Consider the following 17,414-nt stretch of genomic DNA (forward strand, 5'->3'; position numbering starts at 1 on the left):
AGATTTTCAAAGTTGTACATGTGAAAAAAAAAGAAACAACAAAAAACCTGTTTCAGGGGTCGTAACTCCTACATTAGTCAATGAATGGTTTTGAAAATTTTGGCATAGGTCTTTCCCATGATGCTTAACAATTTTACCCCATGCCAGAATTTGCTAAAGGCAACGGTTTTTGAGTTATTTGCAAAAAACTGCCATCTAACCCCTATGTTCTATTTTTAGTAATGGCAGAAATGTTTTTTCATAAATCAACAATCCCGTATGTCAATTTGTGTGGAATACCCTAAGGCAAATATATGCCAACTTTCATTGAATTCTGTGCAATGGATTTTGAGAAGAAGATTTTCAAAGTTGCACGTGCATAAAATGCAAAAAAAAACTGTTTCAGCAGCCGTAATTCCTACAACAGTTGACCAATCGTTTTGAAAATTTGGGCATAGTTCCATCTCATGATGCTGAACAATATTACCCTATGCCAAAAATTTGCTAAAGGCAATGGTTTTTGAGTTATTTGCAAAAAACTGACCCCTATGTTCTATTTTTAGTAACAGTGGCCATGTTTTTCTTGGATCAAAAATCCCAACGGTCATTTTGTGCAGAACACCATAAGAAACAATCATGCCACGTTTAAAACCTGTCAGTCCAGTAGTTTCAGAGAAGAAGATTTTTTTTAAAATTTGTCCACGACAACAAAGTTGACGACGACGGACGCCAAGTGACGGCATAAGCTGACTTGGCCTTCGGCCGGGTGAGCTAAAACAAACAACAAAAAAAACCACATAAGAAGCATGTTTCTTTCCACAAACAGATTTTTCCTCTCCTTTCGATTTAGTGCTTCAATGGTTGATGAAAGTAACCACAAGATTGTAGTGAACAAAAACACACATATTATATATGTGTTAGGTTTCACTAAATTTGAATAAATGACAGTCTTCAGAAGGAAAAAAAAGGTACAAGAAAAGTGTGAAAGACAGACAAAGACTAATAGACAAAGATTAAAAAGGTATACCACTCTATATTGGAGTAAGGGTATAAATACTAGAGTAACTCTGAGTGTTGCTCAGATAAAGATCCCATTCCCTATGTACACCATGGATCCGAAAACGGTCAAAAATGCCAGTCATTGACCCACACATTTTGCAAATGACCGACAACAATTATCCAATATTGGACATAAAAAATTGTCAACCCTTAAGAATTACAGTCTGCATGGTTTCATTAGTGTATAAAACATCACTTGCTCTGATATTTTGTAAAAGACAGAGTATGTAATGAAATAACACACTTTCCAATATTTATCTTAAAATAACTACATACAAACGTTTTTTTTAAGTTTATTTTCGGTCTGAGCATGTAAAAGACTGACAAAAACGTCTGCTGAAGTTTGATAAAATGTTCAGCATGCGCTGTCAAAATTTCCGAACCCTTAATGTACACATTATCTTTTTTTTTCATCTATCTTGAATTTCAAGTGTGAAGTTTGAAAATATTTTAATCACAATTTAAAAAAAAACAACATTGCAATATTCATGAACCAATGAAAGAACGTACAGAATGACAGACGGAGGAACATCCTGATAACTATATACCACCTACTTTAAGGCAAGAGGTATAAAAACTGTATTACCTTTCCGCTTCCTCATTAGCAGGTGCAATTAAAAATGAGGCTGTTTCATACTCATCAACAATGATAGAAATAGCATCATCATCATGGTAGTCATTCGTGACATTATTCTTCCTGGTACTAAATATATCTAATTCTTCTGTAAAAAAAAATTCATTTTTCAAACTAAAAAATGATCAGGCACCCTCCTTTAACAAGTTGAAAATAACTCCTACAACAGATTTCAATGCAAATCTTCTATGCTACATCTTATTCAAGTAGCTCTCTGGGAAGAAATCTTCCCATATTTATACAAGAAGTCTAGATCACAAGACATCTGAATGACCAAGTAAAAAGCACATGTTTTCTACTGACCAATCACTTCAATTACCACTGTTCACTAATAATCGTCGAAAGTTGAAGCAACAAGTAGTTGCACATGTTTTTGTGCTAGTGAACCCCAACTTGTATGTAGGAGGTTGATATCAGAAAGTAACCATAATCACCTTATGCCCCTGCTTCATATAGCCACATACCAAATATGAAGTCAATCCATCTATTGAAGTCAAGATATTTGGGACAAATTCATTAACACAGACAAAATGACAGAAGGATATAACAACTCCAATACTGTGGAAGTTCTTTAATTTGTGCCGGGTAGGAAATTCTAGCCAGTCCTGAATATATTTTTTTAATATATTCACTATATAGCTATATAGAGTTTTGCACAAACCATCAACTGAATGGGCATAAATATAAAAGAAGTTAACTTACCTTCTTGATTATCTTGATTGCAAACATTGCCATCACCACTGTCATTCACCTCACCATCTTCTTCACTACTGTTTTCACTTCCACTGTCATTGTCTGAATCATTATCATCATTATTACCATTGTTACTTTCATCTTCATCAGTAATAGCTTTACTCTCCTCTTGGCATTCCATGTCACTTTCACAACTGTTTGAATCCTCTTTCTCTTCCCTTGGACTGTTGATGAAGTTTCCTGACTCAACCTGTTCACCAAAACTGTTGTGAAAATCTCCTGAACTGACCGGAGACAGATTGTCATCAATATCCTTTAGATTCCCAATCCCCTCTTTTGATATATTGATAGAAGATTCATTTTCATTACATTTTGTTTCCAGTTCCAACTTTAACATCAAATTTTCACTACTCCTGTCCTCAGTGGATTTTACTGATCTAAGCTTTACATCTTCTGTGTCTGTGAAAAAACAAAAACAAACTAGAAATACAAGGATAAAGTGCACAAAGAAAAAATGCTCAGCTTGATAAAATGCTTGGCAGGCACAGCTTGATACAACAGCAAAGGCTTTTATTCCTGAAAGGTAAGGCAACCCATTAAATCCTTCTTTTTGTGGTAGGGAACAGTACCATTTTAATATTACTCACATTTCTTCTTGTTTTGGCCCTTTTAGGTCCTAATTCCTTCATAGATAGGTAAATGCCCCCAAATCAACCCCAGTCGGATTTCTGTGGTACAGAACCTAGTGATATCCATACTTTTCTCAAGTTATATGGTTCAGTTTCATTGATATCAATACCTTTTCACTTGCTTTTTTTAAACAAGAAAACACCTGCATTTATCCCTTTTCATTCAATAATTTCTTAATGGTTCAGGACATAACCCCAAAAAATCAATCCCAGTCTAACCTATGATACAGAACCTTGTGGTACAATGTTATACAGATCTATACAATTGTACTGGACTTAAGTTAAAAGTTTTTGAAATACTTGTATCTGTTCCCTTCTTGGTTTCTATTTCCAAAATGTGAGCAATAACCTAAAATATCAGCTACAAATGCTGTGAGGATGCTCACAAAAAGTATAACCCCACTTCAAACGAGAGACCTCAAGCATTTGGGTCATCTACCAGTTGTCTAAGTTTTATTTATAACATATCATACATTTGCAAAGTTAAAACATTTTTTCCCAAACCTATTGTATATGCTGTTAACTTCCTTTATAAAGTAAACACTAGAATGTACTATTATCTTGCTTAATTTTCTGAAGGATTGACAAGTCCCAATTTTTTAGGGAGCTAAATGGTAGAGAATACCTAATACCTAATATACTTATTTCATACCTGTTCTGTTCACTGTTAAATCAGTCTTGGACTTTGTTGCTTCAAATTGATCTTGTATTGGCCGATGGGTGTATAGATCTAGCTCATCATCCAATCGGGGCTGATGACCATCACAATTTTTAACTCCTACGTTTTCCACAGTGGACATACTGTTCTCTAAATGTTCTAACGGTTCGGCAATCCCCACAGGTAATCTTGATAGTTTAATTCTTTTCCTTGAAGAACTAGTATCCGATGATTCACTCACTCGTTTTTTTCGGAAAGAACAATCTGAATATCCTGAATGTTTAGAAGAAACAGACATACTGTCTGAAACAGCTAATTCACTGTCTGTATCAGTCACTGTGGTACTTTTCAAATTTGATATGTTTGACTTTTTTGTGTCTGATGTGTCTAAATTTTCATTATTTCCCGAAGTCACTGATTTTTTAACTTTTTCTGAAGATTCATTTGATACGAAAGATGCAGTCTCAGATGCATTTGATTTCTGTGATGTATTCATCTTTGAAAAACCTAAATTGGGAAGTCCTGCTGTAAATGATTCACTAGAACTTTCAAAAAGTTTGAAATTACTGTCCCTGTGCACTAAGTTGGACTCTTTAGCCTCTCTTGATCTACTTTCGGGTATTTTCTTCACTGAATGATCCTGCTTTTCTTCGATAACAACCCGTTTGTAACTTTGAGTATCAGAGAAAATTCCTGTTCCTTTGGGTGACGAGAGAGATAGGTTTCCATCTGATGTTGTCTCAACAGGTGTGTCCATCATTGCTTTTAACATATTCAGTAAATGATTCTTACTTCCCACCTTAGGTTTTTGTTCAGAAGCAATGAAAACCGTTTGTTTTATATCTTTCAGTGAGCTAGTTTTATATGTCATATCCACATTTTTATTAACAGAATCAAGTGGAGACTTGCGACTGATGGTAGCATTGCTTTCCTCCTCCATCCCTGGTTGTTTTCTGAACTTCTTATCAAATCTTGTGTTCATTGGACCAAACATAGATTTCATTACTTCATCTGATTTCATTCCTTTATAACTAATAGAATTCGGACTTTTACCACAGTCTAATTTACTTATAGCACCAAATCTATCTGAAAGACTTTTTTGTTTCTCTTTTGATTTAGACTTTTCTGATTCTTGCGAGAAGACTGATTGGATTTCTGAAGTTGATAAACTAGATGCATCAGAATCTTTTCTCACAGTTATCCTTTGTAAAGATTTTTGAATATTACCTTGGAATCTATCATGTTGATCATCACAGAATGAATGTATGTTAAGATCCAAGTCAGTACTATTTAATCTATGTATGGCTGAAATTTTCTTTTCACATGACTTTCTACTGTCTAATTTCATTTTCTTTTTTACAGGACTTTTCTTAACTTTATCCTTTAAAGCCAGAACAGTTTCAAAAGGCTCAATTTCCTCAATAGGATAAGAAGCAATGGACAAGCTTTCCTGTTGCTCCTTAGTTTTTTTGTTGATGATTGATTGTGCCAGCTTAGAACCAATCAGGAAGCTATCACTTTGAGATTTAGCACATACTCTTTCATTGACTTTTTTCAAGAAATCAAGTCCATCTTGACTGTTGGATTCATCCTTTGAAGGAATTCTATCTAACACTTTTTTCTTCTTTTTCACTTCTTTAGGTTCTGATATTGCTTTTTCAAACTCAGTCAAGTTCTTTCTGGGACTACCAGGAATCACTAATTTGGATGTCTTCTCCCCTCTCCTTCCCTGTTCAAAAGTGTCCATTTCACTTCCTTGACTAGAAATATTGGCACTTTCATTTGCAAACATTGAGTTTCCAAGACTAAAGGATCCAGCAAACAAATTCTTAGTATTTGACTCCACTTCAGTGTTTACATTCTCACTCTTGATTCTCCATCTTTGTGAATCTAATTGTTTCAACTTGAGACCTCCTACAGAAATTAATTTATCTTCTAAAGAGAGTGGAGTCAAGCTCACAGAACACGCTTCAAAAATTCCAGGGTATCTTTCCCTTATTTCACTAAATGTCATGACAGGTGAAGATGATGGTGCATTAGTTTCATCTGAATTAATTTTTTCATGATATAAATTTTGCTCATCATTTTGACTGTGGAAGTCACTTTCAGATGTGATCTGTGTATCAATTACTGATCTTTCCTCAACTCCATTACTCTGATCTTCAACTTTTTCACAGACCCTCGTATCCTGTCCCTGTTCATCACATGAAAAACTCTTCAATAAATCACCATTCTCATAATTTTTTTGTCCATCATCATTACTATGATTTGCTATGTCATTGCAAGAATGTACTTCCTTTTCATCACTATTGTAATCTGCCTTCTCATCTTCAAATTCCTCATCAGCACTGTAACAATGATTCATATCTTGATCTTCTTCAATATGTGTGTTGTCTATCATTGTTGACCCCTCCTGGATTCCCGATGACGACACTCGATCATCAGACACCATAGAAGAATTAATTGTTGTGCTGGTTTGTATATCTGAACCCATGGATGAATTAATTAGTGTTTCAACATCTTCACTTAAAATCCCTCTACAAGGACTAACACTGATAGGTTCTGCAATGTAACGGATTACATTGCCATTTACTGATCTATCAGGTGGGAAAGTACAGCTGTTATTAGCATCATATTCTTGCTTACTTGATTCAGTGCATTCCATAGAGCTCCTATTCTCACTATCAATGGAAGATATATTAGGTTTATCTTTTATTTCACATGGTGGTGAAACAGTCCATGTTTTCTCCCCCGAGTCTAATGTCTTGCTCAACTTCTTTATCATTATCTTTAATTCTGAAACTTTCCCTTGTCTTTCTTTGATCTTGGTAGTATCACTTTTTAATTCAGATGTGTTTAATTTTTCTGCCTGTTCTTTCAAGTGATGTGTTCTTAAATGTTGAGACAAATTTTTCTCCCACTTATACCTCAACCCACAATAATCACACACAAACTTTTTGGATAGATATTGTTCTGGTTGAAGATTCAAGTCCACAGCCATGTGATTAAAAGGGGAGTCTACAGAATAGTCAATAACATCCAAGAAATCAACACAATCTCCTTTCTGCTGGTGTTCTAAATATAGCACTCTTGATGTAAACATTTCATCACACTGACCACACACATATTCATCAGTTAAATGCTCTTTAACGAATAGCTGCCTCAACTCATGTATGTTGTGGTAATGTTGCTTTGTCATATGAGAAATTTCTACCTCAAAACAGTCGTCTGACAATCTTTTCACCTGTGAATCTTTCAAAACTTTGTCAACTTCAATATCTTTACAGTGACTTCCATTCTTGCCATTTTTGTTTCTTAATTTTAGAACAGCCAGTAAGCAGTCATCCAAAGAAAATCGGTTGCCATTTTCTCTACTTTTAAAATCACTACCATAGCGTACAATTTTGGGATAGATTGGTGACAACTGTTCTTGTAATTTTTCTACTTCATTTTTGCTCTTTTCATCAGAAAAACATGGGTTAACATTGAGCCTTAGTATTTTGAAGTTTTTGATGTCTTTAACATCACTATTTTGGTCTTTATCATCCGCAGTAAGTGTACATGCTGCATCAAGTTCAAACCCTTCATCGACCAAATCTCTTGATTTCACTGTACAAGGAACATCTAGATCAAATCCCTGTTTATCAGTTCCAGTGACTAAATCTGTGGAGTTAAGCAAGCAAGCAGCATCAAGATCAAATCCTTGACTTTCACCATCATCTGCAGAATCTACAGGTTCAGGCTGAGAGGAGTCTGGTTCATCAAATCCTTGAGATATAAGCCGAGTCTCATCAGATATTTTCAATGGCGTTCTCCGGTCGTCTGCTCGGGGATTTGAATCATTATCACAACTTGTAGTTTGATACTTTTCCATGTCAATTATTTTAATATTAGGCATGGCACTGCGATTTCCATCTAACAACAAATCCATGTAAGAATTCATTACTTTTCTGCTTTGTTTTCGTGAGAGAGACAATGACTTTTTCTCTTTTTCACGTGAAGGAAGCGATTTCAAAAAATGTTTGCGAGACTTCACATTCTCCTTCACAGCTTTAATACATTTTGACTTTTCACTTACACCACTTGTATTCATTACATCCCTGTTCTCATCATCTTGCATTTCGACTTCTTCAATATCAATATTTCCAGCACCAAACAGATTTTGGTAGACTGGTTCTGCACCTTTTCTTGGACTCCCTGCCATCAAATTGTTCATTTTATCATCACTGTCCTCCATTACATCAGTGCTTACTTCAGCAGTACCAAAGTCAGACTAAAATATACAATGTATATTTAAATACTGTGAGCCCTGTCAAATATTCCCCCAAAAAAGTAAATAAAAAATGCACAAAAAATTTGGCACTATCAAGGCTACCTCAAGTTTAACTAAGTTTGTTGTCTTGATTTTTCACCCATACATTTCTATCTTGTTCAAAACACACTTTTCTGACAAGGTTACCAAACACTTTTTATATTCACTAGTTGATCATAACAACAAATGGTCCGTTTTCAACAAATAAAATTTCGTTGGCTGTTTCCTCCTTTTTTTAAAGAGTAAAACTTCATAACACGGAAATGTAAAATTTGACATTTGTACAAATCGGGAGCTTACTTCAATAGATATGAACCAAAGTTTCAAAAAAGTTATAGTGAAAGTGTTTTTGAGTAATTGTGGGTGAAAACTTGAAAACACTCTTTTTTAAGTATAAAAATTCATAAAACGGGAATGATAAATCTTAATTTTATAAAAATTAAAAGGGAGCTTACGCCAATAAATATAAACAATTCCCCTAAGTTTCATAGAAATAGGTGAAAATGTTATCGAGTTACTGTCTGAAAACTTGAAAATCCCCCTTATAAAGTAAAAAAAATTTATGATAAATCTAAAATCTATAAAAATCAAAAGGGAGCTGATGTCCATAGATAGAAACAATTCACCATAGTTTCATTAAGGTAGGTGAAAGTGCTTTTGAGTAATTGTGTGAAAACTTCTCATCAAGAAATCAAATACTAGCATATTTCTATTTATTAAGTGGAATTGTATGGTATCCCATATGGCTCCCCCATACTTGCTTAATCTCCGCACCAGAAGTAGAGTATGAAAACAATTAATGCAGATAGTTCACATCCGATTTTCATTGGTTTAATAATTAAACAAAGAAAGAATATGACATAATATACAGAAGTGGACAGTAAAATGTCAAAATTTTATTTATATATATAACAAAAGCGTCGTCTGCCCAGATCTGTAACTTGATCAGACGATTAACATTTCGACCACCAAAATGGGAATAACCCAGTATATACCTCTTCAAAAATGATAAAAAATATCCATAATGCAAATCTAAATTACTGCAAATGTAAGTCGAACACATTTTTTTCAAAAAAGTTGTAAAAACAGGATTTCTAAATTTAGAGTACAGCTTCTTTCATAACCTTAACATTTTGCCTAAAACTTCCTTGTAGACAATACCTGTTAACCTACCAACATCAAGGGAGGAGACTCCCACAAAATCATTTGAAAATTTAGAATTTCCCACATAAAAAAGTAACTTTTGTGCAAGGTTTTTGGTTTCAATTACTATATTTTCTGTGAAAAATACTGTAACAGGAGAGCATGATTCGACTCACAAAATTATATTCCGTCACAAAGGATCAAACCCTAGATGGTTTGGTGACAAGCCAGCTACAAACTGATTCGGCTAAAGAACTAATTATTTAGCCAAGTCAATTAACTGGCTATTTAAACCTTACTACCTACTACAACACAGGTAGACCATCATTTCCCCCACCTTAAGAGTCTTTGTACCACAAACGACTCTAAAACCAGCTCATTACCTAATCAAACCCAGAGGTGTTTTTTTTTTTTTTTTTTAGTTGGGTGCCAAACGTAACAGGAGAGCATGATTGACTCACTAAATTATACTCTGCCATCAGAGTATAATTTTATGATTTAAATCATGCTCTCCCATTACAATATTTAATAACTGAATTTTAAAATAAAAAAAAAACATGAGATAGTGTCAACAGGTAAGAATCTCCCACATGAACTGTTCTACCAAAGGTTAACAGATGTGGCTCAACCATAAAAGCATTACAAGTTTTGGTTAATTGGACTGATAAGGTTTGAACTAAATATTGTTTAAAGTCACTATCAAAAACAAAATGCCATATATTCCAATAGTACTATCTTACTTTCAGAAAATATTTAGAATTAATACTGATTGATGAATAAAAGGAATGTAATGTGTTATGAAAAAGGATGATATTTGGCCATAATTCTAAAACAGAAAAGTAAACCTAACAACTCATGATCAACGAATTGCTGTCCAAACTTTTTTAGGAGTGGCTAGCTTAACAACTATTTTTTTAATTCTCATAAATTTACTGGTGTACATTGTAATTCAAGTTAACTGAACTTGTTCAACCATTCAATGAATTGATATGGAATAACATCTCAATACTGAGCCATTATCCAGTTCAATCAAAATTTCAAGGATTATTTTCTTTTGTATAAAGACATTTTAGGGCTGAAATATAAGAAATGGTAAATGGTGGCCTCCAAGTCACTAGCCAGTCCAATATTTAGACAAATTAAATTCCTTGAAGAATCATTAGTGTTACCATGGTTACCTTTACCCCGGCTGTGACTGATGGCGTACTAGTTAGTGTTGGTTCACTCTCAACTATACCACCACCACCCTCCTCCTCATCAGTAACCATTGTACCAGTCACTATGGCATCATAGTCTTTTTCTTCATTAGTATCTGATTGATCTACATGAACTTGTGAGTAATCAGTCTCTGTGTACACATAGTTCTCCCCATCATCATTACCACTAAGCAGCTCAGATTCAGAAAGAGTATCAGCTACTTTTCCTATTTCTATCCTTTTGCTCAATCCATCATTAGGAAAACTGCCTTCAAGAGACTGATCAAAATTTGAGCTATCTGATAATTGCATGTTTTTACTTAGTTCTGTTTTGCTTTCCATCTTTTTCTTGCCTGATTGTTTTATTTTGCCATTTTTACCTTGATTGTCTGCACCTTCAAGCTCATTCTTTTTCTTGCCTGTGAGCTTTTCATGAATAGCTCCACTTTGCTTTGACTCTGCTTCATCAGATGTTTGAGCATCTGTGGTGTTATCAATCAATTCATCGTCATTATCTTCCTGACTAGATTCAAAATGCATTTGATGTAAATTGCCATTGCCACTAACAACCACATTTTCAGTTGTTCTCACTTTGTCACTTTTTTCAGACTCTTCATTAATACAAGAAGATCTTGTCTTTCTCCTAGAACGTCTTTCCTTACATGAAGACTCTTCCTTAGATTTTGATGGAGAACCTTTGCTAACTAGCCTATTATCTTTTTCTGAAGAATGTAATTTTGATCTCCCTCTTTTTGTTTTTGTTTTTCCATCATCAGATAGTTCAACTGTCAATGGTGAAAAACATGGTAGTAATTCAATTTTCTTAGTAGTTTTACACAGATCATCAGAACTCTCACCAGACAATTCAATCTGGCGCATAAAATTTTCCTTTTCAGATGGTTTAATATGTTCACTCTTGTCCATTTCAATACACTCTCCCATTCTTTCATTTGATTCAAGATCACTGCTATAATTTTCCTGACTCAAAGATGTCAGCATTTCATCATCAATAGAGTTATTTTTAATATCATCTTTTTCATGAGCACAATAATCATCACTCAATGAAGATTTAACAAAGCCTTCATCTATATATACATCTGAGGTCAATTTATTTTCCGTTTCAATGGTGGTTTTGTTTCCAACTTCTATATTTTTGTTGCCACCAGATCTGGACCTACTTCTAGTTTTTCTCACCTGCATGACAACTTTGCTTAAGTCAGCCACATTCTGGGCAATAACAGCAGCCTGTTCCTCATCAACCTCATCAAACGTAAGTTCATTGCCATCTTCTATCAGTGAGTGAACAGGTGTGCTTACAGCTCCACCTTCCATTGGTGAGGAAACAAGTGGACTTGATGCCACATCTCCAATCAGAGACGTATTTGAAGTGAAATCTACGCAATTTTTACCTACATAATTAGTTTCACCCTGACGTTCTAGATGGGACAAGTCCTTGATGTTGACAGATTTTCTTATAATGAGCATTTCAGGCAAACGGTGCAAAAAGACTTTTGGAGATAGCCGACCTGACTTTCTGGTATCTTTTATGACATGTTGTTTAACGCCATGTTTATCTGCCATATCATTGTTCAACTCTTCATTACCTTCTGACAATTCTGATGTGTGTTTGTCGCTGTCCTTTTCATTTCCTAAAGAATGAGATCTCTCAAATCTTTTTGTTAAAGATTCTCTAGAAATTTTTGAAGATTTTGGCCCAGCTTTTCCATTATGACTTCTTTTGGTACCACTCTTTAATGTCAAGTCTTTTGGTGAATTTATACTCACACAAGATTTACTGAGAATCTTTACTGGCTCAACATCAGATGGCTGTGAGCCCAATGGTTCCATAACATGAACTTCTAAACTTGTAGAACATGTACTTACTTCATCCTTATTTTTTGATTCTTCTCTTAAATTCCCTAACGATTCACTTTCTGACTCAACTATTTTTTTTCTAACAAAATCACTACTTTTTGAACTATTATATTCTACAAATATTTTGTCAGAGCCAACTTCAAGGTTCTTCTCTTTATCCTGATTGAATGATGGTACAATATGTTCAACAGAACTAGTATTCCTACATGAATCATCATTTTCAGAGGTTCCCATGACACTTCTATGACTATCAGATCCAAGAGTAATCTTAACATTAGTAAATTGAGGGACTTTGTTAGCACTATCACTTTTGGTCATACTAGTGTCTTGTCTTGATGTATCTTTTATCATCCTACTTTGACTAGAGCATTGCAAAGTAATTGTCAACCCAGAAAAATCATAGCTTGACTTCTTTCCAGCCTTGTCTCGATGTGCTTGCTTTGTTTTTGGTTCTCTTTGATCAAAAGAAAGCATTAAACGCTCATGAAGTTTATCCTTACATGATATAACTAAAGGAACTTGCTCACTTTCACTAGTATCTTCAACAGTACTTTTAACTGTTGAATGTAATTCCACACTGTGAGTGCTGCATTCATGTTCAACTTGACTAGACACATCATTCATAACCATTGAATTCAGATCATCCTCATATTGGCCTGTATCCTTTTGACTTGAATTATTTTCAGTGTTTGTTACAGAAGAGCATCCTTCTATCTCAGTGTGGCTAGTGTAACTATTACTCCTCTTTTGTAATTCAATATTTACAACACTCTCCATTTTACGGCACTCCTGCTTAATAGTAATATCTGAACTAGTATAAAGTTTCTGTTCACTATTATTTTGACTGGTTGTCTCATTTTTCATAGAATACTTGCTGACTGCTTTCCTCTGATCGATTGAAGAATTCTTGTTTTTAACTTTTTTTCCATTTTTCTTCCCATTTTTTTTAATTGTAAAGAATTTTACCCTCAAAGGGATTTTTTTAGCCTTCTTTTTTCTATTAGATAGTCCTGACCCGAGCACAACGTTTTTCTGTTTGAATGATTTTGTATGTTTCACTGCACTTTCACTCCTATTTGAACTACCAATGACTAAGGAAGTATTTGATTCCCTCCGATTTGAACCAGAAGTGGTTTCAGAGAGAGCATCTTTGTGATGCTTCAAATAGTGTTTTGCCGTTGGAAATTTCCATCCATAATTTTTATTGCATAAAACACAGCTAATAATCGGCTTAGAAGATTTCATTAGTTCCTCAAATACTAGTCCAGAGTTTTTATGTGACATTTTGAAGTGTATATTGCAGCAGTAAAGCGAGTTGAAAAATTTTGGACACAATTCACATTTAAATGACTTCTTGACATATTTTCGGAAAAATTCTGATGACGATTCTTCTGTCTTTCCTGCAATTTCTATTCCTTCATCAACTGTCTCTTGAATCTGAAATCCATTCTCCATTCTGTTATAAATTGCTCTTTCTGTCCTTTCTTTACCTTTCTTTTTATAAAATTCAGCTGAAATACCTGCAAAGGACAAGGACAATGTTAATACAACATATTTATATATGCACCTCCTCAAAATTAACATTCTTATGTAACATCTTAATCCATGTACCAAAAAAGTTTTCCTGAAAAAGATTCTTACATACAACCTTAAAAACAGCTGCCTAAGCACATGGATATGACTCCTTTTTATTAATATATCAAAAGCCAACTAGAAAGACTGCTAGCAAAATTGTTAAGAGAATACCCACAATTCAAATGTACTGTGAACTATTACAGTTGGATAACCTCATCATGCAGTGACCTCATGTTAATAATCTTCATCAATGCACAAATCATATGCATGTGTTTCTGTCACTGCTATACATTCAAACCTTAGTAGCTCAGATTCCAAAGGAACATTCATTGTGAGTTGGAGAAATCGAAGTTTGAAGATTTCCAGATTTTTTGGTTTTACTTGACTTGAACATTAGAAATTGCTGACTTTCTACAATTTTTCTTTCTTTGTGGTACAAAGATTTTGTTGATTTGCAGATGTTAAAAATATTGTGTTTGCTTTTAAAAAATTACAAAATTTCAATAGTTAGTCAAAAATTAGTTCCATTTAATTTTCTTTGATACCTGTTCAATCAGCACAATGTTAATTAAAAACTACGTAAATAGTGATGACATAAATTTTTATTCCCTGTAATTGTCTAAAATTACACTTTGATTAGTGATTAGGCTTTCATACCTTCCATAACCCCGAGTTGATAAAATGGCTGATGAGTTTGAGAAAGTGAGGGTCATTCTCCAACATTTATTACAATGCAGACAAACTAGTTGAATTGAGTGTTTGATAAATACATGTACTGACAATATACACCTAGGAGAACATTTGGGTAATTTGAATTGTGTATGCAATTCAAATATCTGAAGTTCTACAGTATTTCATTTTAAGAACCAACAATTATAAACAAAAGGCTCCAAGGAGCCTGAATCAGGCACATGCTTAAATGTTTTGCCTTTCAAAAACAATAACTCTAACAAGGAATTGTCCGATAATTTTAACTCAAAGAAAACTTAAGTAGGACTTATCATAAGGATCATTTCATCAACTGAAAGTTTCTTTTTATCTATTTAAGTTTTCAAGATATTGGATGAAACTGTTAAAACATCATTTTTTCACCTTTCAATGGCTATAACTCTAACAAAAGAGTTGTCTGACAACTTTGATCTCAAGATACTTTTGTAGCCTTATCATAAGGATCATTTCAGCAATTAAAAGTTTCTTTCTATCTGTCACAGTTTTCAAGATAGCGGCTAAACTCTGTAGAAACAAACAGAATTTTTTCACTTTTTAAGTGCAATAACTCTAACAAGGAGACATCTGACAACTTTGACCCAACACGGACTTTTGTAGGTCTTATAATGAGGATCAATTGACAATTGATAAAACGGTTTTTGAGATATATGCAAAAAACTTCTGTCTGACCCTTATGTTCTATTTCTAGTAATGGCAACCATGTTTTCGACAAATCAAAAATCCAAACATCAATTTTATATAGAACACCTAAGGAACATTCTTACCTGTTTCGTTCTAATTGGTCTAATTTTCAGTGGAAAAGATTTTAAAAAAACAAAAAAAAAACATTAAAAATAGGGAATAAACGTCGAAAAAGGGCAAGAACTCCAACATGGCTTAACAGATTTAAACAAAAATAGACCAGAGATAGATTGCATCATGCTGATCACTATTACCCTAAATCAGGACTTACTAAACCTTTTGAAATATATGAGAAAAACTTCTGTCTGACCCCTATGTTCTATTTTTAGTAATGGCAGCCATGTTTTTCTATGGATCAAAAACCCCAACATCAATTCTATGCAGAATATCCTAAGGAACATTCATACCAAGTTTATTTCTGGTCTTGTAGTATCAGAGGAGGAATGTTTTGAAAAATTGTTAGCGCTGTTGATGATGGACGCCAAGTGATGGCAAAAATTTTAAAAAGAAAATAACTTAATAGTCAATGGTTCAATATCATAAAAATCGGCTTCCAAAGCACTTTCTAAAAGGGAAATACATCTTAAAAACAGTATATGGTCTCACTAACTAATCTCTTCTGGGCCAAATGGCCACCCCCTCCCCCCCTCCTATGTAGTACCAAAAACACACTGAACCTAGACATATGCATTATAAGTGCGTTATTTGTGTGTATTATGATTAAAAGTACTAAAAATAAAGCTGAGAATATGTACTTTAAAATCACATATGTAATTTACAACAAAAGTGTATGAATATTGTTTTCATGTAATTTGCCTCAATGCTGTCAGTTAGCAGAAAAGGTAAAAATGTGGATTTTCAGAATTATTTATTCAAGTAAATTTTGTGAAGAATTTCTACAATCATCGTACCATTAGCATAATGATTTTGAAAGCCTTATTTTCCAAGCTTCACAATGGTATGCAACTTTAGATGTCATTTGTCCTGGGAATTCAGTCAAACTTTGAAAATTACTTTTTTAACAGGTAAAGTAATGGAAACGTTAGAAGTGGTTAGTGAGACCAAAAGCTAACTTATGGCATATTTAAGAGAAATGCATGATTTGAGGAAAATAGCCTTTCCTGGACATTATTTCCATTTTCCCATAAAATCAGTGTAATGATATTGGTTATCTGGCTATATTTTAAGAGGTGCATTGTGCAAGGTATTTAAAAAAAAATACAACAACATAGCAACAAAATTTTTATCAGTAAAAATGACTCATAACTTGACGTCATCCCTGAAATACCTAACATCACTGCTTGGGATATTCAAAGTACTCAAATGATCACACAGCACAGACTTACAATCACAAAGTGATGAAATAGGTACGATATAAATTGTTGAAATCTGTCCTTTTTTCATAATGATAAATGATATTTACTATTACAACTCATTGAATTATCGTAGTTATTAATTTGGTGTGAAACATTAGTTAAAATTGTCATTTTTTAGTAATTTTGGGAAAATATCACTGCGGGGCATGATATAAAAATCACCATTTCTTTGTAGTCCTACATGTATGTCTGATTTTGATAGTTTTGTCTTATTAGACTCACAATACCACAAGCTTTCATAAATTAAAAAAAATAAACTATAAAAACTCATAAAATGTTTTTAATATAGCAAGCACAATTTTTAAAGACATTTACTGTCAATAACAGAAACCTTTCAAGCAGTGGGTGGGGGTTAAGCATTTAACAATTACCGTAATGATGTGCCATATGTTTAAATAAATCTTTCTTTTTTTCAATTACTTCATCACATATGTCACAAACAGTCTTCTCTTCTTCTTCTTTACTTCTTCCATCAGAAACTGCAATAAAAGATTCTCCAATGCCATGTAAAAATTACCAGTAAAAATTTCACTTGGAAAGCAGTGTTTTAGCAAGTTAAATACAAGGTGAAATCACAAGAGACTATTAAGGTGGAGTCACAATGTTAAATATAATTATGGAAGTTTTTGATTATTGAACAAAATTTCAAAGATGCCATGCTGTAAAATGAAACTGTGAATATACATTTGCAATTTACATATTATTAAGAACTATTTTTTCCCTAATATGTATAAAATGAATGTCAATCCATACTACTGATCCAACCTCACACACATCTACAAATTTTGTTCTATTTCACTGTAATCATACTCAAA

The 17,414-nt window shown here is 33.6% G+C and overlaps 1 protein-coding gene across 6 annotated transcripts in view; it reads right to left on the bottom strand.

Annotated features, from left to right (window-relative positions):
* The window catches only part of LOC148621647 (uncharacterized), a 72,108-nt gene that overhangs the window by 24,665 nt on the left and 30,029 nt on the right, over positions 1–17,414 (bottom strand). For all 6 annotated transcript variants that reach the window (XM_088576235.1, XM_088576237.1, XM_088576238.1 and 3 more), the window contains 5 exons: positions 16,971–17,078; positions 10,346–13,758; positions 3,707–7,985; positions 2,375–2,824; positions 1,625–1,760 (listed from right to left, as the gene is read on the bottom strand). In XM_088576235.1, the coding sequence (XP_088432361.1) occupies positions 1,625–1,760; positions 2,375–2,824; positions 3,707–7,985; positions 10,346–13,758; positions 16,971–17,078 (8,386 nt within the window). The remainder of the gene's footprint in view (positions 1–1,624; positions 1,761–2,374; positions 2,825–3,706; positions 7,986–10,345; positions 13,759–16,970; positions 17,079–17,414) is intronic.

This window comes from Perna viridis, chromosome 3 (assembly GCF_037379345.1).
Source record: "Perna viridis isolate PV_CMFRI_1.1 ecotype Kerala chromosome 3, ASM3737934v1, whole genome shotgun sequence".
NCBI classification, from domain to species: Eukaryota; Metazoa; Mollusca; class Bivalvia; order Mytilida; family Mytilidae; genus Perna; species Perna viridis.